The 22,493-nt window shown below is 47.6% G+C and overlaps 1 protein-coding gene across 1 annotated transcript in view; it reads right to left on the bottom strand.

The window, feature by feature from the left end:
* Positions 1 to 22,493, bottom strand: part of VPS35L (VPS35 endosomal protein sorting factor like) — a 108,221-nt gene that overhangs the window by 37,757 nt on the left and 47,971 nt on the right. Inside the window, exons 24-28 of the mRNA XM_048494190.1 lie at positions 21,109 to 21,207; positions 19,949 to 20,026; positions 18,936 to 19,050; positions 6,301 to 6,440; positions 5,397 to 5,562 (exon numbers count right to left, since the gene is read on the bottom strand). Of these exons, the coding sequence (XP_048350147.1) occupies positions 5,397 to 5,562; positions 6,301 to 6,440; positions 18,936 to 19,050; positions 19,949 to 20,026; positions 21,109 to 21,207 (598 nt within the window). The remainder of the gene's footprint in view (positions 1 to 5,396; positions 5,563 to 6,300; positions 6,441 to 18,935; positions 19,051 to 19,948; positions 20,027 to 21,108; positions 21,208 to 22,493) is intronic.

The raw sequence follows: 22,493 nt of genomic DNA, 5'->3' as shown, positions 1-22,493 counted from the left end.
AGTTGTTCTCCCCTTCTCCATTTTATTCTCACAAAAATTCTGTGAGGTTGGTTAGATTGAGAGCATGTAGAATCATAGAATCATAGAGTTGGAAAAGATCCCAAGGGCCATCCAGTCCAACCCCCTGCAATGCAGGAACACACAATCAAAGCACTCCTGACAGACGGTCATCCAGCCTCTCTTTAAAAACCACAGAAGAAGGAGAGTCCACCACACTCCCGAGGCAGTGAATTCCACTGTCGAACAGCCCTGACTGTCAGGAAGTTCTTCCTAATGTTTAGGTGGAATCTCTTTTCCTGCACCTTGAATCCATTACTCCGTGTCCTAGTCTCTGAGGCAGCAGAAAACATGGCATCCCTTCAAATATTTAAACATAGCTATCATGTCCCCTCTTAACCTTCGTTCTCCAAACATCCCCAGGTGTTGGAGGGCCTGAGTGCCTGAGAAACACTCGAGTACGGTGGCACACCGCCGGAAAAGGGTCTCTCACATTCCCCCAACTGACCTCTCCTTCCAAAGTGTAGTTTCGGAGAAACTGCTGAGGTTGCAAGACCTCCTGGCTCCAATGTGCACGTGCAAGATACCAAATTCTCCTGCTCAAATCCCCCTGTGCTCTTTGCCCCGTCCATTGTGTTGTGCTTCCCCCCTGTTTGTTTTTCCACCTGTAACTGTCAATAAAAGGCCTGGGGAGAAGACACTACAGCAGAGTTGCAGAGTTGCCCGCGCTTCTCTCAGTCCACGAAACAACATGTCTCCTCCGTTGCTGTAAGACAACACCCAGGTCCCTCAGCCTCTCTTCCCTAAGCAATGGAGACTCATATATTGGGACTAACAGAAGGAAGGGAAGAAAGAGTTCAGACTTGTAAGCTGCTTCGAGGACTTTATGATGAGCAAGCGGGATATACATTAAACACTGCGTAAACGGAAGAAGGCCCAGACCTGGATGGTCTAAGCTAGGGCCAGCCTGGTTTTGTCAGATCTTGGAAGCTGAGCTGGGTCAGATCCAGTTAGTATTTGGATGGGAGGCCACCAGAAAAGTCCACGGTTGCTGTGCAGAGGCAGGCAATGGCAAAACCACCTCTGAACATCTCTTGTTTTTAAAACCCGATGGCAGTAGCGTAACTAGGCAAACTGGACCCCTGGGCAAAACCTGAGTTTGATGCCCCCCAGGCGTGTGCCTGGTGCAACGGTACACTGCTACTCCCAGTGGTGTATCTAGGCAAACTGGAGTTTGGCACCAAACTTTCAGGGTATCTTTAGGAGACTCTCTAATGATACTACCCAGGTTTGGTGAAGTTTGGTTCAGGGGGTCCAAAGTTATGGACCCTCAAAAGTGTAACCTCATCTTCTGTTAGCTCCCATTGGAAACAATGGGGAATGGGGCATCCCCTTTGGGAGTCCATAACTTTGGGCTCACCTCACCAAACCATACCAAACCTGGGTGGTATCAGTAAGAGACTCTCCTGATGATACCTCCCAATTTTGGTGAGGTTTGATTCAGGGGGTCCAAAGTTATCGACCCTCAAAGGTGTAGCCCCATCTCCTATTAGCTCCCATTGGGGACAATGGGGGATGGGGCACCCCCTTTGGGAGTCCATAACTCCCTGAACCAAACCTCACCAAACCTGGGTGATAGCAGCAGGAGAGTCTCCCGCAACATCCCTGAAATTTTGGTGCTGCTAGCCTAAAAACTGTGCCTTCTGCAGGCCAAAAGCGGGAAAACACTGAAAACACAAAAAATCCCACAAACGACCCTGCAGTTTTTGCGCCCCCCCATAAGGGGGCGCCCTGGGCAACTGCCCACTTTGCCCAATGGGAGGAATGCCTCTGCCCCATGGGGTTGCCATGGAAGAAGAAGAAGAGTTTGGATTTATATCCATTTTTTCTCTCCTGTAAGGAGACTCAAAGGGGCTTACCATCTCCGTTCCCCCCCCCCCCACACACACACACAACAGACACCTTGTGAAGTAGGTGGGGCTGAGAGCTCAGAAGAACTGTGACTAGCCCAAGGTCACCTTGCTGGCATGTGTTGGAGTGCAAAAGCTAATCTTGTTCCCCAGGCAAGCCACCACAGCTCAAGCGGCAGAGCGGGGAACCAAACCCGGTTCTCCAGATTAAAGTGCACCTGCTCTTAACCATCATGCCACTGCTGCTGCCAATGAACTTTTCATTTCTCTCTCTCTCTCTCTCTCTCTCTCTCTCTCTCTCTTCTCTCTCTCTCTCTCACTGTGTGTCAAAAAAGGATCCCTGACTGAAGAATAGGTGCACCTACAGTACTAGTTGCGGGAGCAAGCCAGAAGGGCCTCTGCGTGTGTCAAGTTGGCTGTGCCATTTCCATGTAGATGCTTCCTACTGCATTTTAATGTTTAGGCCTGTTACATAACTTTCCCTGCCAGCTGGCCAAAACAAGTCTATTTTGACTACTGAAACACACCGAGAAGGGGGGAGCATGACCAAACGTTCTACATATACAAGATGCACAGATCGTACCAAAGATCTAAGGCTAATCTGGAAATTCTGCTTCTTCTGAGAACTACACTAATGAGCCGTTCGTCTAATTATTCCGACTTGATTAAAACCTCCATGTTTTCCTTTCAGAAACGGGCACGAAAAATTGCTCCTCTGGCAGCGTGCCCTTTGATTTGGGAAAGAAACACTTTCTCTAATTTTAGCCTCTCTTCTGAAATCGGGACCTCGATTGCTGTCGAATTCCTGATAAGTTCACAGGAAAAAAAATGTATTTAACATAATGATTTTAGGCTCAACTCTCACATTTAGAGAGTGTGTATTAAAAACATTAGTGCAAGAATTGGACCTACATATGTTACGCTTGAAAAAGATGCCGCTGAACTGATCGGTCTTGGGCCCAATTCTTGCGTGGCTGTTTTTCGAAACTGCCAGCTATTTTTAGCTTATTCACCTCTGTGGTTTGTGTGTTTTGTAAATGTAACTATTGACAGTTCTGATTTAAACTGTTTACATTGTTCGTTGTATTATTATTTATAAATTGTGATTATTATGCATTGATTGTATATTTAATAAGCTGACTACGTGTAAACTGCACTGAGCCTGGTCTTTGGCTTAGGTAGGGTGGGATATAAATCCAATTAAAGCCAGCATGGTGCAGTGGTTAAGGGCAGGTGCGCTCTAATCTGGAGAACAGGGTTTGATTCCCCACTTGAGCTGTGGAGGCTTATCTGGGGAACCAGATTAGCTTGTGCACTCCAACACACATGCCAGCTGGGTGACCTTGGGCTAGTCACAGTTCTTCAGAGCTCTCTCAGCCCCACCCACCTCTCAGGGTGTTTACTGAAGGGGAGGGGAAGGGAAAGGAGATTGTAAGCCCCTTTGAGCCTCCTTACAGGAGAGAAAGGGGGGATATAAATCCAAACTCTTCTTCTTCTTAAAGTAAAAAAATTGGCAAACTACCTCTGAAACCATAGGGTCCCCATAAGTCAGTTGTGACTTGACAGCTCTCCCCACCACCACCGGGAAAAAACACAACCCCCCCCCTCCTTCCCAACTGGCCCCATCATGCAATGACCTTATTATTTACAGTTGCCTTATCATGAGAATTAAACAAACTTGAGCATGCCTGCACTAATCAGATATTATTACTAAAGCTTCAAGTACATGAATGCCTTTGAACCAACGGCAAGGGATTTGCCAAAGGAAAACAGCGTTTAATCCCGTGTTTTGCACAAATAAGGTCCGCATGTGGATTAAACGCTTAGGCTCATTGTGGAAAACAGTAATCCAATTGCAAACGCAGTATGCACTTAGTCACAGTCGGGTGTGGGTGGAGTCAAGCTTGGGAGCATTTCTGAAGCCCATCCCCAGGAAAATGAGCACAGAGTGAGTTGTGTGGCCCAGCTATTCCAGGGCGCATCAAATCCATACAATATAGCAGAGAATGGTTTGTTTGCAGGATTTACATGATTTGAGGAGCAGGGATCACATGGAAGGCATCCAAAACTCCTGTACTTTGTCCACTGCTGCCCCTACCTTTGTACAGTCATAGAAGAAGAAGAAGAAGAAGAAGAAGAAGAAGAAGAAGAAGAAGAAGAAGAAGAAGAAGAAGAAGAAGAAGAAGAAGAAGAAGAAGAAGAAGAAGAAGAAGAAGAAGAAGAAGAAGAAGGAAGAAGAGGAAGAGGAAGGAGGAGGAGGAGTTAAATTTATATCCCCCCTTTCTCTCCTGCTGGAGCCACGTGGCGTAGTGGTTAAGTGCTTGCACTGCCACTCACACAGTCAGGAGTTCGAGTCCCCTGTGGGTAAGATATCCTGGCAGCTGGCTAATGGTCAACTCAGCCACCCATCCATTCCTTGGTCGATAAATGAGTATCTAGCACACAGCTAGGGGGTAAAGAATAGCCGGGGAAAGCAATGGCAAACTACCCCACAAAAACGGCTTGCCTATGAAATCACTGCTTGCAGTGGTACCCCAGGGTCAAACACGACTGAAGGGGAAACTTTACCTTTCTCTCCTGCAAGGAGACTCAAAGGGGCTTACAATCTCCTTTCCCCCCCTCCCCCACAACAAGCACCCTGAGGAGGAGGAGGAGGAGGAGGAGGAGGAGGAGAAGGAGAAGGAGAAGGAGAAGGAGAAGGAGAAGGAGAAGAAGAAGCAGCAGCAGCAGCAGCAGGAGCAGAGGCAGAGGCCGAGGCCCTTGGGGAAAGGGCGGTATATAAGTCTGATTATAAATAAATAAATAAATAAATGTGTGGCTCTGATCCTAAGCTCCATTTCTGCTCATAGTTGGAACCTCCCCTAATGGAAAAAGGTGAACACAATTCTGACACACCCATTGTAGCCCTCAACTTCCACCCCAACAATGTTCCTCGGGAAATGAGAAAGTGGGTGTCTGAGGGCTCTGCATAGATCACAAACTGTACAAATAATCCCCTAGTCTGGGTTGCTATGTGGTTTCCGGGCTGTGTGGACGTGTTCTAGCAGCATTCTCTCCTTTCGCCTGAAGATGCCAGCCACAGATGCAAACGAAACGTGAGGAGTTTATGCTGTTTTATATTCTTGTTATTATATACTTGTTATATTGTTTGATATTGTTGTTATATTGTTATTTTGTGATTGTTGCTAGTTCATGCTGTTTTATATTGTTATTGTTCTATTGTGGTTGTTTGCTGCTTTGGGGTAGGGCGGGATATAAATCGATAAAGGAAGGAAGGAAGGAAGGAAGGAAGGAAGGAAGGAAGGAAGGAAGGAAGGAAGGAAGGAAGGAAGGAAGGAAGGAAGGAAGGAAGGAAGGAAGGAAGGAAGGAAGGAAGGAAGGAAGGAAGGAAGGAAGGAAGGAAGGAAGGAAGGAAGGAAGGAAGGAAGGAAGGAAGCTGATTCATAGTGACATGCAGACACTCCTACATGCATTAAAAGCTCCCACTACCTTTGTCGACATGATAAATGTACGTCTCCTGACTCATGGCTGAGAGAAGATGCAGAACATTTGCATAAATCCGGACTTTATCATCACTGTTATCTTCCCAAGTGTAGTCCTGGATAACGTTGAGCAGCCCTCTCACAAGAAACAACACACCCTGTTCAGGGTGATCCTAAGAAAAGACCAACAGAAAGGTAATGACTAATGGTAACCGACCAATTTCATTCCACCCCAAATAAGCAACCATTATAGTGTAAAATAAGCCCTCTAAAGGTGCATGTAAGCTGTTAGAATCATCCTAGAATCGCACCATGTTTGGAGATGTTTTTGTCAATTCAGCTGTCGGTTAACCACCCAACACTTAGGTAGAGAGGCTTTACAGTCATTAGAAAAGCTTTCAGAAATCACCTTAGCCAACTCATTCCAATCGGTTTAACAGTGGGCACGCTTTAAACACAAAGGCCTCAGTAGACACGGCATTTTCTGATTGCAGCTTGCATCTTCCAGTAGATTCCCACCAAGGTTGTTAGTTACAAGGCTGAACGTCACTGCCGGCATCAACGCACCTGCCGCCCAAACCCACTCGAGTGTCTTCCATTTTAACTATGGGCAAGGTTGTCCTCCATTATTCCCCCTGGGCAAGACTGTGCTCTATTTTAACCATGGGAAAATCTATCCTCCATTTTAACCATGGGCAAGGCAGTCTTCCATTATTCCCTATGGGCAAGGCTCTCCTCCATTATTCCCTGTGATCAAGACTGTCCTCTATTTTAACTATGGGAAAGTCAATCCTCCATTTTAACCAATGGGCAAGGCCATTCTCCATTTTATCTAGAACCCAGATGCAAGTTTGCTACTCCATCTACCACCGTTTTAGCCCAGAAAAAGATGCCCACGTAAAGTTACTTACCGGAATGACTAGTAAAGTGGAAAAGAAATTGCAGAGGAATTCCAGGAGGTACGCTTCGGAGGGCCGCATCTTTCCATCGATGCTGATCATCTTCGGCACCTCAGGAACGAGACTTACGGCCGCTTTGAAAAAGGCATCCGCTAGAAAAAGATCAACGACCCCACCATCAGCAAGTGGAACCCAGCTCCATCGTCACGCCCATGCCTTTTCAATATTCCTTGAAGCAAGCTTGAAGCCCATCAGATCACGCAGGGCATGCATACTTGCTTGTGCTACCCTGTGGCTATCAGGCTTTTGTTTCACAAAAGTCAAATCTCTGTGGAGCGGATACCGCTCATCTCTAGCGCTCATGTGGACAGATGCGTGCGCATGAACAATAAGGCCTCGTGAAAAATACCGCCAGACACTTCATTCGCTGCAGCTGTTGAGACATATTTTGGACTACTGGTAGCACACTGTAAGATAATTTTGTTTCATTTTTTTCTAGTAAATCTTTAGCTAAAAAGAACCACCACTGATTTGTCTTGTGAATCTCCAGGGGGTAAGATACTGCAGGATAAAACCAACGCTGTAGAGAAGAGCTTGCATTTCAAATAGGCTGGCAAAGTATTGGGAGAAGTGGATTACAAGCATGTGCGAAATTTCAGTGAGTATGGGAAAACACAGACTAGGAACTCTTTCCTCCACCGATCTACACCACTTTCATTCTTCTCACAGTATACTTGGGGGGTTGGGGGGTTTCCGGGCTGCATGGCTGCGTTGCAGTAGCAATCCACTTGACCTTTGTAATGTATCCAGAACAGCAGAGGTCAGAGAAGGTAGGAAGGAAAGAGAATGCTGCGGAATGTGTGGTTTTGCCAACACTGGAAAGGACAGACTGTATGCATCTTGTGAGCTTAAAAGAGTCTATTTATATCCCCGCGTGATGTGCAAGCTTCCTGCAGAAAGCTGTGATAGTCTGAGAAAAACGAATGGCTCTTCAAATCTCTCTTAAGAATGCAAAACAGATACAGCGAATATTTCTGCCACGTAAACAGAACCAACGTTATCTTTCCAATACATTATGACATCATAACGCTAATGATGAATGTTTGGAATCCTCAAAATGGTTACGTGTCTCGCACATGTTTCACAAGAGCCCTGTGACGCAGTCTAGCATCGTTACTCTCCGATGGCACAGTCCTAGCTAAGATTACCTGGCGAGTGTATGGCAAAAAGGTATGCTGACCATTTAGGTACATGGTAGGCAAGAAAGCTGTCCTCCCTTAGGAGGTGGTGCCAGTGTAGTATAGCGGTTAAGAGCAGATGGACTCTAATCTGGAGAAGCGGGCTTGATTCCCCACTCCTCCACATAAGCGGCCGACTCATATCTGGCAAGCAGGATTTGTCTCCCTGCTCTTATACACGAAGCTTGTTAGTCACAGTTCTTCGGAACTCTCTCAGCCCCACTTAACTCACAAGGGGTCTGTTGTGGGGAAAGGAAGGGAAAGGAGTTTGTAACCCCCTTTGAGACTCCTTACATGCAAGCTGTAGCAGCGTGCTCCGCAAGGAGGGGCAAGCGCTCACTGCGATAAATTGCCCTGAAGTTTTTCTAGGCTCCAATTAATAGCCTGTGCACTACACCATATGTGGTCTAGTTAACGCTTCACTAAGTTTCCTCCTCCAAAGCAGTTCTTTCTTTATTCTGGCTGACCACTTGGTTGTAAATCCTTCTGCAGGCCCCCATTATATCCTTCCTAGCAGTGCGACCTTCAGGAAAGGAAGAAATTAATGGTCTGTTCCAAGAGGGTTCCAACTAGGCTTTGTTGGGGGGAATATAATCAAGTTTTGACAACTGCCTTACAAATTATGACAGCGCAGGGGTTTCCAAAGGTTTTGCTTTGTCAAGGCCCTCTTTTAAGGCTGGGATCCGAGGAGGAGGAGGAGGAGGAGAAGGAGGAGGAGGAGGAGGAGGAGGAGGAGGAAGAGATGAGGAGGAGGAGTTGTAAGGAGACTCAAGGGGGCTTACAAGCTCCTTTCCCTTCCTCGCCCAACAACAGGTGGGGCTGAAAGAGTTCCAAGAGTTGCATGGGGTAGAAAATGTTGATACAGAGAAATTTTTCTCTCTTTCTCAAAATACTAGAACCAGGGGGCATACATTGAAAATGCTGGGGGGAAGAATTAGGACTAATATTATTATTATTATTATTTATTAGGTTTATAGACCGCCCTCCCCCGAAGGGGGAGGAAACACTTCTTTACACTTCTTTAAAAGGAAACACTTCTTTACACAACATGTGATTGGTGTTTGGAATATGCTGCCACAGGAGGTGGTGATGGCCATTAACCTGGATAGCTTTAAAAAGGGCTTGGACAGTTTGATGGAGGAGAAGTCAATCTATTTATTTATTTATTTATTTATTTATTTATATATTCGGTTTATAGGCCGCCCTCCCCCTAAGGGCTCAGGGCGGCGAACAACATAAGTAGAGCACAATATAGCAAATCCAATTAAAATTCAATAAGTTAAATAATACAGGCTCTAAAAGATAAAATATAAACCTTCCCCATTAAAATGCAGCATTAAAATTAGTATTAGTACATGATGGCATTAAAATTAATCTTAGTACATGATGGCATCCACTGTTAACTCCTCAACCCCAAGGGGTGGTGGGATTCAATGATGGTATCAGAGGAGGGGGGAACGAAAAGGAGGGAGGGGGCCCTCATCAACGGCTGGTCTCCCCGAAGGCCCGGCGGAACAGTTCAGTCTTACAGGCCCTGCGGAACTCAGCAAGGTCCCGCAGGGCCCGGACAGGTGGTGGTAGAGCGTTCCACCAGGCCGGGGCCAGAGCTGTGAAGGCTCTGGCCCTGGTAGAGGCCAGCCGTATCATTGAGGGGCCAGGGATCACCAGTAAATTGGCCTCCTGCTGAGCGCAAGAGGCCGCATTTGGGACATATGGGGTAAGACCCGGTCCAAGAGGTGCGGAGGAGTCCCAGGCCGCGCAAGGGGCCTTAAAGGTTAACACCAACACCTTGGAGAGAAGTGATTCGGTATTCAACTGGTAGCCAGTGCAGGCGGCTTAGCACAGGTGTAATGTGTTCTCGCATGGCACTTCCTGTAAGCACACACGAGCCGCTTCGCATTTTGGACCATTTTAATCTCCGAATCAAAGCGCCAATGGAAGGCCAGCGCAGAGCGAAAGTTGCAATAGGTCTAACCTGGAGGTGACCGTTGCATTGACCACGAAAGTGGCCAGGTCAGCTTGAGAGAGGAAAGGGGGCCAGCCGTCGAGGCCTGACGCAAGATGGTAAAATGCGACCTGGGTTATATGGGCCACCTGGGTCTCCATTGAAAGAGATCTAAGTCCAGGTGGACCCCAGGTCACGGACAGAGGGGACTGGTGCCAATACAGTCCCCTCCCACACCGGGCGGCTGGAAATCCCCTCACGCACTCCAGCCATGAAGTGGTCTCCGTCTTTGCTGGATTCAGTTTCAACCTGCTCTGTTTCTAAATCCAAATCCAGCCACGGCCTCTAAACAATGCGTGGAGAGCTGCAGGGCGGTGGCCGCTCCCCTCTCCATCAACAGGGAATCGAGCTGCGTTGTCATGCGGCATACTGATGACGATCGCCAGCCCAAATCCCGCACCAACTGGAAGCAAGGGGTCGCATATAGGGATGTTAAAATAATGAGTGGGGACAACAGCACTCCCTGAGGTACACCACAATGAAGTGAGCACCTCCGGGGAAGCTTGGTTCCCCACACACACTTGCTGGAGTCCGGTCCCGGAGGAACGAGGGAGCAATCCATTTAAGGACCAGTGCCCCGTACACTCGGAAGGCGGCTAGGCGGTGGGTCAAAAGGTCATGCATCGACCACGTCAAACGCTGCCGGTCAGATCCAATAAGACCAACAGCGCTCGATCCGCCTCGGTCAAGTTGTAAGCGGAGACTGATCTGTGACGGGCGACGAGAACAGTCTCCATCCTAATGCCCCAGCACGGAAACCCGGACTGAAAGGGATCAAAAGCTGATGTGTCCCTCCAGGAAGCCTTCTGAAGCTGCTCCAACACCACTCTCTCAATTACCTTCCCCAGAAACGAAAGATTCGAGACGGGGCGGTAATTGGCCAGATCACCCGGATCGCACCGATGAGGTCTTTTCTAAGAGTGGGCGGACCACTGCCTCCTTCAACCTACTCCAGGAAAAACTCCTTGCTCAAGGGGAGTTATTGATGATACTCAACAGGAGTGGGGCTTCATTATCACTCCATTACAGCACGCTTTTAATAAACCAGGAGAGGCACGGATCCAGAAGGACAGGTAGTAGGTCTAACAGCAAAGCTAGGGCCCTATCAACAGCGGCTTCCGAGGGCAGGGAGAACTGGGCTGTCAGACAAAGGGCCAGAAGCTGACGGGCAAGGGTGCCTTCCAGTCTACATATATTGTCTCTAAGGTGTGGCAGGAGGTTCCATGGCGGAGCGACATGACTTTATCTGCAAAAAAGCTCATAAATGCCTCACAGCTAAGAGCCAATTGACAATTTGTAGACCCCTCAGACAATGAGGTCAACGACCGAATAATACGGAACAGTTGTGCTGGGCGAGAGCTAGCAGACGCGAGGGAGGAGGAGAAAAACACTCTTTTCGCCTCCTTCGTCACCATCTCATAGGCCTTCATAAACGTCCTATAAGATGTGTTTAGGTATTTGCTTCGTCCATGAGCTTTCCTCCACACCTCGCTCTGGTCGTCTAAGTTCCCGCCTTCTTCTATACGGCAGTAGCTCCTCAATATACCAAAGGAGGAGCCAAGGCAGCGGGGCGTAGAGGACGCCGGGGAGCAACTTCCTCGATGGCATCGGAAAGGCGGGAATTCCAGTCTTCCACTAGCTCATCGAGGGTGCCGGTGGGTTCAGAGTCCCGCAGAGCATTCAGGAATCCAACAGGATCCATAAGTCTCCGCGGGCAGGCAAAAATCTGCCCGTCACCTAGACAGGGTTGTTGTGGCTAATCTATGGCTACCAATCTTGATCCTCTTTGATCTGAGATTGCAAATGCCTTAGCAGACCAGGTGCTCAGGAGCAGCAGCAGCAGCAGGCCATTGCTTTCACCTCCTGCATGTGAGCTCCCAAAGGCACCTGGTGGGCCACTGCGAGTAGCAGAGTGCTGGATTAGATGGACTCTGGTCTGATCCAGCAGGCGCTTTCTTATGTTCTTATGTTCTTATAAAGAATTGTGACTAGCCTCCCAGCAGGAATGTAGGAGTGCGGAAACGCATCTGGTTCACCCGATAAGCCTCTGCCACTCAGGCAGAGGAGTGGGGAATGAAACCTGGTTCTCCAGATTAGAATCCACCTGCTCTTAACCACTACACCATGTTGGCTCTCATAAGGCCCACCTTTCAAAATCAATTTAAGACTGGTTATAAAGGTACCGGCGATCATGCCCATGTTCCTCTAAGCCACGTTATTTGTGTGTGTGTGTTACCTATACTGAGATGCTTTAAGTGTTGTCTTAGAATCAAACTACGTATTTCATTGAACATCCTTGGTCAGACCTCCCTGATGAATAGTTTTTTTTAAAAGGGAGTGGGGAGGACAAATTGGATCAAACACTGGGGAACTGGCGAGTAACCCTTCTCCTCGGAGCCGTATCTCTGGTTGAAAGCACCAGGTTCTACGAGCCCCCGTGGAGGCCCCTCCGCTCTTTGCTCATGAGCTAATGACTGTTTCCATTCAATCAATGGTATTAGGGTGAGTTGAGTCCCTGCATTAAAGGCCCAGTTCAATTCAAGGTCCTGTTCCCCTGGTGGTGTTTTTTTAGACCACACTGGTGGGGCTGGCAGGCTGCCAACATAACGCATTCTTTTTGTGCCATAATGTCACAGCTGATTTATGGCAACCCCGCAGGGCTTTCATGGTAAAGGATGTATGGAGTTGGTTCATCATCGCCTCCTTCAACATTCCAACTCTGGTGTACCTTAACCGTTTGCTCGACCAAAATGCTAACCAGGGCTCAGCTTCTGAGATCTGAAAAGAACAGGCTAACTTGGGGTTATTCAGGCTAGGGCAGGAGTCTGCAACCTGCGGCTCTTCAGATGTTCACGGACTACAATTCCCATCAGCCCCTGTCAGCATGGCCAATTGTAGTCCATGAACATCTGGAGAGCCACAGGTTGCAGACCTCTGGGCTAGGGTTTACGTAATGCATACTTTAAGAAGAAGGAGAAGAGTTTGGATTTACACCCCACCTTTCTCTCCTGTATGGAGACTCAAGGTGGCTTACAAGCTCCTTTCCCTTCCTCTCCCCACAACAGACACCTTAAAGTGAGGTAGGTGGGCTGAGAGATTTTTGAGAGAACTGTGACTAGCCCAAGGTCACCCAGCAGGAACGTAGGAGTGCGGAAACACATCTGGTTCCCCAGGTGAGCCTCTGCCACTCAGGTGGAGGAGTGGGGAATCAAACCCGGTTCTCCAGATTAGAATCCACCTGCTCTTAACCACTACACCACGCTGGCTCTCATTTAAGATTTTAATGCTTGCGATCCATTTTAGACAATCCAGTAAAACAAAACTAAGATGTATTTCTACTCTCTGCTCTACCCTTAAGCTCAGGGGACAGAAAACCATCGTTCTACCTCGCTGTGAAGTACCCTCCACAAGCAAGATTTCCTCTGGGACCCTGCCTTCTTATCCTCACGTTCTGACCCTTTGGAAAAACACACAGTTTTTCAGACATGTTCATAGTTCCAGTGGAAAAAGACAGGTGGCTGCATTTTCTTCTAATCCCCTCTTCCCATTGATGTGAAGCATTCAACAAAAAAAGACGCAAAAATTATGTGTGTGGGGTGGGGGAGAAGCGAGAAGTAGAGGAAAGACATCACAGCATCAGGGTCTTTCATTCCCCAGTTCGGGATGAATCTGAAAATGTACTTTTTAGGTCACAGCGGGGGAAAAAATCCTGCTTCGTTTTCAGATGGGGATGAGGATTTACGGAAATGTTCGATCGAGCACAGCACGGCGTACTTTTGAACTCTGAATGTAGATGTGTTCAGTGAACTTAAACAAATCCCAACCCCCATCCACCCCCATGTGCATTTTCTGATTTTTATCAGTCCCTTGGTGAAATTAGTCATACATAAAAGCCCAAATTAGCTGGGTAGTTCTTGGCATGTCGTAGATTATGCTTGGGAGCAGACAGAGCTTTTTAACAGCTTCGAGAAGACCAAAATTCCGGGGCGGGGGGGGGAGCCCTGTGCTGTTTCAAAATCACACCCTCAAACCGATGCTGTGAGAAACACAGAACGAGCAGGCGCTCTGTACGTTTTGCCGGCAGAGTTTCCAGTTTGATCCAGCGCATTATCCAGAAGTGGAAGCAGGCCTGATGAGGATTTATCATTCTGTCTTGACAGCCTGACTCTGAGGAATCTCACAAAGTAATTCAATTAAGCATGGCGGGTCATATATTAAGCCTTCCCACAGCTTGGCTATGCTTTCAGCTCTATCTTTTTAAACATACACACGTTTTCTTTTGATGGGGGCATGCTAAATTTGTGCCCCAGCTCTGAAGGGGTATCCTCCCACTTACACCTGCTTCTTTTCTGTTTTGCATTTGAGCAATTTGTAATATAAGCATACCTTTTGTCGCTGGATGTCAAAGGAACTTTGCGAGGGCCGCCAAGGGACAGTTATTCATCAATATTCTCAGGTCACATTTCATCATGGGCATGGTACTCTACAAAGAACTGCATAGCCCATGATGCACTGCGACTGAGCAAAAGAATCCCGCGCTTGCGTATAACCCTGACTGTGGCAAGAGATGGCTATGCAAATGGAAGGGAAAATCCTGAGAAGAAACGGGGAAGTTTGAAATCTGCATCTCCAATTCTGGAATTTTGTCTTATCAAAATGGTACACGCGAACACAATTTATTTTATACGGAACCATTTGCAGCCCATATTTCTCTTTACACAAATATTCAATGGCTAGGGGTAAGGGAAGGATTGTTGTAGTAGGTGAAAGGGGCCAGCACTGGGTCATGGGGTGACATCACATCACTGTTGGAAGTGAAGGACTTTACGCTGTTTCCTGCCTCAACCTACAGAGGGGGTTTTACTAGAGAGCTAGTGGCTAGATAGGGTCCTACGGATTTGACACCTTTACTCTATCATGCTGGTTCTATCCCTTTGATGTTAGACTGATACTCTCAGGGACTTCCTCCCTTCTGGCTTCTTCCTCGACCCCTTCTCCATTCTTCTTCCTACCATGCCTAGAGAGAGGATGGATGCTCCTTGCATCCATCTCCATCCAGCTAGATTAGGATAGCATAGTGACTCTATCTACCTACCTTTCTATCCAGAATGGAGTTCACTAATAAATACTCTTTTTATTAGATTAGAAACTACAACTGACTTCGACTTTCTTTTGTGTAAGCTTGCCGCGACACTTGTTAGGATCCTCATCACGCACACGCATGCATGACACGGTAAGGCTTCTCGCTGTGTTCTAGAAGCTACCCGCGTACCGCTTCCTGCTAACTACGATAAGGGATAATCTCCAACTACCAGGAGCACTTAGCCCAACAATCACAACATTTACCAGGCAGAATGTTTCTACAGGGTAGTTTGCCACTGCCTTCCCCAGTTGTCTACACTTTACCCCCAGCAAGCTGGTATTTGTTTTACGGACCTCGGAAGGATGGAAGGCTGAATCAACCTTGAACCGGCTACCTGAAATTGACTTCCTTCGGGATGGAACTCAGGGTTTTGGCTGCTGCACTGCAGCTGACCACTCTGCGCCACCGGGCTCTTGTTAAGAGTTTCTGTTTTAATATATTTGATAATGAACCTTGTGGGGTTTTTTAAAAGATTGCTTGATCCATACATGCATCCTTCAGGAATGACATCGAGGGAAGTAATCGTACCACTCTACTCTGCATTGGTCAGACCTCACTAAGAGTGCTGTGTGCAGTTCTGGGCACCACAATTTAAGGAGGATATTGACAAGCTGGAACAAGTCCAGAGGAGGTCTGGAAACCATACACTACGTAAAACCATACACAGGTAAAAGGTCTGGAAACCACACACTACGAAGAGAGGCTTAGGGAGCTGGGGATGTTTAGTCTGGAGAAGCAAAGGTTAAGGGGGAACATGATAGCTGTGTTTAAATATTTGAAGGGATGCCATGTCGAAGAAGAAGAAGAAGAGGAGGAGGAGGAGGAGGAGGAGGAGGAGTTTGGATTTATATCCCCCCTTTCTCTCCTGTAGGAGGCTCAAAGGGGCTTACAATCTCCTTGCCCTTTCCCATTCACAACAAACACCCTGTGAGGTGAGTGTGGCTGAGAGAGCTCTGAAAAGCTGTGACTAGCCCAAGGTCACCCAGCTGGTGTGTGTGGGAGTGTACAGGCTAATCTGAATTCCCCAGATAAGCCTCCACAGCTCAAGTGGCAGAGCGGGGAATCCAAATTAGAATGCACCTGCTCTTAACCACTACGCCACTGCAAGCTTGTTTTCTGCTGCCTCAGAGACTAGGACACGGAGTAATGGATTCAAGGTGAAGGAAAAGAGATTCCACCTAAACATTAGGAAGAACTTTCTGACTGCCAGGGCTGTTAGACAGTAGAATTCACTGCCTGGGAGAGTGGTGGAGTCTCCTTCTTTGGAGGTTTTTAAGCAGAGGCTGGATAAACATATGTTTGATGGTGTGTTCCTGCATTGCAGGGGTGTGGACCTGATGGCCCTTGTGGTCTCTTCCAACTCTATGATTCTATGACATAGGTTAAAACTCTGAATACTCATATACATCCACTCTAATTATCTGGGTGGGGTGAAAAACCCTAACGAGTTAATCACAGAACAGGAACCAAAAATGACTTCACGCCGGGTTCCCTGCCTGGTTGGTTTGTAAACAAGCCAAACAAACACAACATGTATCATACTGACTTAGCAGCTCTATTGTTTCAACAATGCCCTTTGATGGGAGAGTCAGCTCCGCTCTAAATCCCTCGGCCCCGATGAGAAGTGCCACAGCATGTCTGAACAAAGAAATAAACCAGAGCCTTGCAGTAAAAAAGACTTTGTCAGCTTCCGAGGTCAGCTTGTTTGCCTGCACTGCTGGAACATACTAGTGAGCGCACAATGCTGACAGTGTCCATTACGCCCCTGAAATGGGCAAGGTTTTAAGCCTCCCTCCCTTGTGGTCGGGAACCCTCCAAATCAGAAAGGACCACGCCCAGCTCAGGAATTAAATATTAGAGGCAAGAACACTATCAATTAAATATTAAGAATTTCGCACAACGTATGTACACCACCTGTTCAAAACTCTTTCATTTTCCCACCAATCCAGTGTTTAAACCTGGAGGTAGCAGTGCAAAATAATTGTTCACCCTCTCACACGTGATGAATGAAGGAGCAAGTGTGTGTCAAGGGAAGGGAAGAGGAAAAAATTCATTAGATTAAGTCATTTTATGAAACCTGGTGTCCGTTTTCACAATACTGGAATAGATGCTGTTCGCAGGGGGCGCCCATGCCCATAGTAACCTTCTCCGGTAACTTTCAGAATTCCCTTCTCAATAATTAAATGTTTAATTACTGTTTAATGTTTAATTTAATGTTTCGCGTAATCGCTGTTCGTTTATTTAAAATATTCATATCCCACGTCTCTGCCATCTGCACTGAAGAGGGCTTCTGACAATAACTATAACAATATATAATAAGCAAGAATGCCTCATTGTGGGTTCCCTGCCTGGTTGGTTTGCCACAGGAGGTGGTGATGGCCACTAACCTGGATAGCTTTTAAATGGGCTTGGACAGATTGATGGAGGAGAAGTCGATCTATGGCTCCTAATCTTGATCCTCCTTGATCTGAGATTGCAAAGGCCTTAGCAGACCAGGTACTCAGGAACAGCAGCAGCAGAAGGCCATTGCTTTCACCTCCTGCCTGTGAGCTCCCAAAGGCACCTGGTGGGCCACTGTGAGTAGCAGAGTGCTGGACTAGATGGACTCTGCTCTGATCCAGCAGGCTCTTTCTTATGTTCTTAAGGCCATTGCTTTCACCTCCTGCCTGTGAGCTCCCAAAGGCACCTGGTGGGCCACTGCGAGTAGCAGAGTGCTGGACTAGATGGAACTCTGCCTCCTGATCCAGCAGGCTCTCTTCTTATGTTCTTAAGGCCATTGCTTTCACCTCCTGCCTGTGAGCTCCCAAAGGCACCTGGTGGGCCACTGTGAGTAGCAGAGTGCTGGACTAGATGGACTCTGCTCTGATCCAGCAGGCTCTTTCTTATGTTCTTAAGGCCATTGCTTTCACCTCCTGCCTGTGAGCTCCCAAAGGCACCTGGTGGGCCACTGCGAGTAGCAGAGTGCTGGACTAGATGGACTCTGGTCTGATCCAGCAGGCTCTTTCTTATGTTCTTAAGGCCATTGCTTTCACCTCCTGCCTGTGACCTCCCAAAGGCACCTGGTGGGCCACTGAGAGTAGCAGAGTGCTGGACTAGATGGACTCTGGTCTGATCCAGCAGGCTTGTTCTTATGTTCTTATTAATAGTACAGTTTGAAACTGACTGAATGGGCTCAAAGGGTATAACTCCATTTAGGATGGCACTGTCAATCAAGATGGCTCTCAGTGGGAAAAGCTGTGCGCTGAAGGCCACACGGCTGAAACCCTCCTGCTGACGGAGCCCACATCTCTGTTCTATCACCTGACATTGTGGGGAGTGGCACATGCACAAATTGCCTCCTATCATCACTCAGGCAGTCTGGCTGTGAAGCCACATTAAGCGCTTCCAAGCAGCTAATTACCATCTTTCCCACCCTTGCCAACCCTGTCATTTATATGCACACCATAGATCCATAATTTGATAATATGTGCTATTAAATACTACTCTTCTCACTCAGGGGGAGTGGGGAAAAGGATCAGCGCAGACTTTGTTCATAAAACAAAGGTTGTCTGCTTTTTGGCTTATGGGAATCACCTCTTCTGTACCAGGAAGTGAGCGCTGTATGAACTTACGTGGTCAGCTCAGCAATTCCTTATTGGCAGTGAACTTGTTATAACTGGCTCCTTTGATTCACTCAATAGCTTTCAACCCTCATTGTCCCTGGGAGATTGAAGTATGTTTCTTGGATCCTTGTGGTTCCTAACACTAGCCAGGCCTTGCCACCCAGAGGGATTTCCCCACCAAAGTTCTACTGCTTCTGTTTAAGGTACTCTTTCTCCTATAAAGGCCAAATGAGCCCAGCAGAGCAATTTATTCAACTTCTTTCCCCAGGTTTTCCTACAAAAGACTCAACTCAACTCAAATCTGGGGAATTCAGATTAGCCAGTACACTCCCACACACGCCAGCCGGGTGACCTTGGGCAAGTCACAGTTCTTCGGAGCTCTCTCAGCCCCCCCCCCCCCCCCACCTCACAGGGTGTTTGTTGTGAGGGGGGAAGGGCAAGGAGATTGTATGCTCTTTGAGTCTCCTACAGAAGGGGGGATATAAATCCAACTCTCCTCCTCCTCCTCCTCCTCCTCCTCCTCCTCCTCCTCCTCTTTCTCTTGGAAGCAGCTGCCTTTGGTTTTCCATTCAGAAGGTTTTCTCCAGCAAAAAAATGCTATTCCTAAAAATGTTTCTAAACATACACTCGCATAGCAACCGCAAAATCGAAAGGCTTACCTTGTGAGAGGCACTGGTTTGCCAGAGCGACTTGACCGGAGAGCAGGTATAGATTAAGACGACCAAAAATGCTCGTCAAAGACGGAATGGTAATGAAGCAGAAAGCGACACAAGCCTAAGGAAATGAGGACAGAAACGTTTAAAGAGACTACTACGGCCATTTCTTCAGCGAACCAGAGGCGTGGCAGTTTTACGGTTGCTGGAATGAGGTGGGATCTTTTGGACAATGGCTATCCGTGGTCCTCGCCCTGACCTGGATAGCCCGAGGCTACCCCAACCTCATCAGAGCTCAGAAGCTAAGAAGGGTCCGCTCTGGCTAATATTCAGAAGGGAAACCTCCGAGGAATACCAGGTATTGGAGGCAGGAAATGGCAAACCACCTCCGAATATCTCTTTCCTTGAAAACCCCACTAGGGGTCGCTATAAGCCAGATTTGACTCGACAGCCCTTTCCACCACCAGTGGTTCTCGGCCTTTCCAGACTTGGTATCCTCATTCAACACAAGCCTGCAACATCTCTTCCACTGAATTCTTTATCCTGTGTTATCTTCTTGCAACACTGCCTCTGGGGTCTGTTTGTTTGTTTATTTGTTTGTTTTTTTCTCTCTCTCTGTCTCTCTCTCTCTGCAGGCCTTCCTACTTTAACAGTCTTTGGCCTTTTCCCTTCTTAATTTCCTCCCATAAAAAAGCAGAACCCCCACTAGAACTCTCTATAAATCAGGTTGTGACCCATTTGAGGGCCTCAACCAAGGACCAATAGAGGAGCAGAAGATAATGATCAAAGGCAATCCTTCTGCCTTCTTTATCAGGCAAAATCTTCCTTCTATATAGCTATTAAAGATGCAAGACCCCTGGCTGGTTGATTGTCCCGATCCCAGAGGGAAGAGAAGAAAGGAAGCAAGTATTGCCCCTGTGTACATTTCCTGCACGTGTTATGAGATGAAACTCTAGCCCCTGGTCCCATTAGCACAGAGGGAGTTAAAGACAAAGGAATCATTCAGTTTTCACACCTACCCTGACAAACGCTGCAGTCTTTCTGGAATGATTTCCTTTCATCACTTTTCTCGTTTCCATTGCCAGCTGGTTCACGCTCTGTTGGAAAGATTTACGTTACCAACGGGACCATCCACCACTCAGCCAACAGAAGGACTGCCTCACCAAACAGCAAACAGTGGGATTAAGTGGGCTTAAATCCGAGCACCCCCATTTATTCATCAATTTCCTACAGCTTAACTGCAGAATAGCAACAGTTCGGGGCAATCATATGGCATTTTCAACATCCTCCCAATACAGGCCATTGGTTTAGACCATAGGTGTCAAACTCATGGCCCTCCAGATGTTATGGACTACAGTTCCCATTGCTGGCAGGGGATGGTGGGAACTGTAGTCCATAACATCTGGAGGGCCGCGAGTTTGACACCTATGGTTTAGAGTCAGAAAACAAGGCATGATCCTCTTTCACTGGGACAATTTGTGATTGGAAATGACACCCCTGCCCCCAAAAACACACTATTTGGTAAATTCACCACTAAAGAACAGCTGTGATTTCAGCGTGACCGCCATTGCCGGCCAGGAAAGGGCACAGCAAAAAGGCCCTTAGTAGGGCGGAAGGCAGGCGGCGGCCATGCCCATCGTGGGCAACAGCGCCATGACACCAGAATCATGACGTGTTATGATGTCATCAAGAGGGGCAGTCGGGAGCCTTTATAAGGCTTCACCCGGCCCTTGGCCCCTCCTTCTTGAGCAGAGCAGCAACAAGTTGCTGCGCAAGATTAACAGTCTCCTCCAACAGGCAGATTGGAAGAAGGTTTCACTGGGCTGCCCAGTGTATGGATCAGATCCCACGCTGTGCCTGATGCTTCTTTTCATCCTTTTGTCTATAAAACGATTTGGCTATGGCCAAAATTTTACTCCACAGACAAGAGTGTTGTGTCATTAATTTTGATTGGGGACTCTGAGCAGTACTGGTCCCGCCCTCGGGTGGCAAAGTGCTCTCGCCTCCATTTATTTCACACCTTTCCAAGTTAAGCATGGAAGGAACAGTGCTAATACCAGACAAATGGTACAAATGCTCATTAAACACCCAGCAAAACTGACACTACCCAGCCAGGAAATGGACAGAATGGCTCTCTGCTGTCGCCATAGGCTTATTTACAATGAGGAGATATGCTTACATGAATCAGCTGGACAAGAACAGGTTCCAAATTGCAAAACATTGATCGGGCTTCAACATAAAAACTCAGCTGCTGCTCGAAGTCACGGCTGAACGAAACCTGGATTAAGGAGATTCGGAGAAGTCATTCCCCAGACACGACTGGCGGTGTCCAGTTACTCATTCTTTCCATTTTACATGCTGGTGCGCAGTGCTAACTCTAATGAAGCAGGTGAATACAAGATTCGATATTTTCTGGGCAATTCATTTCACAGCAGTCTTAGGGAAAATACCAGATAGTTCTCTTCCCTTCCATCTCCCCCCAAGCCCTTGGATAGGATGGAAGTTTTAGGCAAGCTGCTCATGGAAATGTCCTGAGAGAGGAAGGGGAGTTATGGGAGACTTGGAGCTCACAAGACAGGCTGTGAGCAGGGCAATCCTCTTCAAGAAAAAATGAAGAAGAAGAAGAGATGGATTTACATCCCCCTTTCTCTCCTATAGGAGACTCAAAGGGGGTTACAAACTCCTTTCCCTTCCCCCCTCACAACAAACACCCTGAGAGGTAGGTGGGGCTGAGAGAGCTCCGAGAAGCTGTGACTAGCCCAAGGTCACCCAGCTGGCGTGTGTGGGAGTGTACAGGCTAATCTGAATTCCCCAGATAAGCCTCCACAGCTCAGGCGGCAGACCAGGGAATCAAACCCGGTTCCTCCAGATTAGAATATACCTGCTCTTAACCACTACGCCACTGCTGCTCCATTACTCAACATACATGAAGATGCGGCCTGCTGAGTCAGGCAACTGGTCTGTCTAGGACAGTGATGGTGAACCTTTTTGAGACCGAGTGCCCAAATTGCAACCCAAAACCCACTTATTTATCGCAAAGTGCCAACACGGCAATTTAACCTGAATACTGAGGTTTCAGTTTAGAAAAAACGGTTGGCTCTAAGGCATGCGTTAATCAGGACTAAGCTTGGTGGTAGTCAGTGGCTTTGTTTTGAAGCAACCGTGCAACTCTTCCAACAGGTGAATCACGACCCAGGAGGGTTTACTCAGAAGCAAGCCCCATTGCCAGCAACCCAGCTTACTCCCAGGTAAAGGATCGCGCTTTAGTTCTTCGCATGAAAAACAGCACTTAACAGGGTTACCTACACTGCTTCCCCAAAATTAGGTCTTAGGTTTAATGCTAATAATCGAGCCCAGCGGCCCGGGCCAGCCTAGATGTGGGAGGGGGGGCACCCTATTTGCGCGTGCCCACAGAGAGGGCTTTGAGTGCCACCTCTGGCACCCGGGCCATAGGTTCGCCACCACTGGTCTAGGACAGTATTGTCTACTCTGACCGGCAGCAGCTCTCCAAGGTCCTGACTAGAGATCATTCCCAAACACTACTATTTCTTAAAAAAAAAAAAA

The sequence above is a fragment of the Sphaerodactylus townsendi genome, linkage group LG04 (assembly GCF_021028975.2).
Source record: "Sphaerodactylus townsendi isolate TG3544 linkage group LG04, MPM_Stown_v2.3, whole genome shotgun sequence".
Classification (NCBI taxonomy): domain Eukaryota; kingdom Metazoa; phylum Chordata; class Lepidosauria; order Squamata; family Sphaerodactylidae; genus Sphaerodactylus; species Sphaerodactylus townsendi.
The sequence above is the reverse complement of the archived record's forward strand: the minus strand, read 5'-3'. Positions and strand labels throughout refer to the sequence as shown.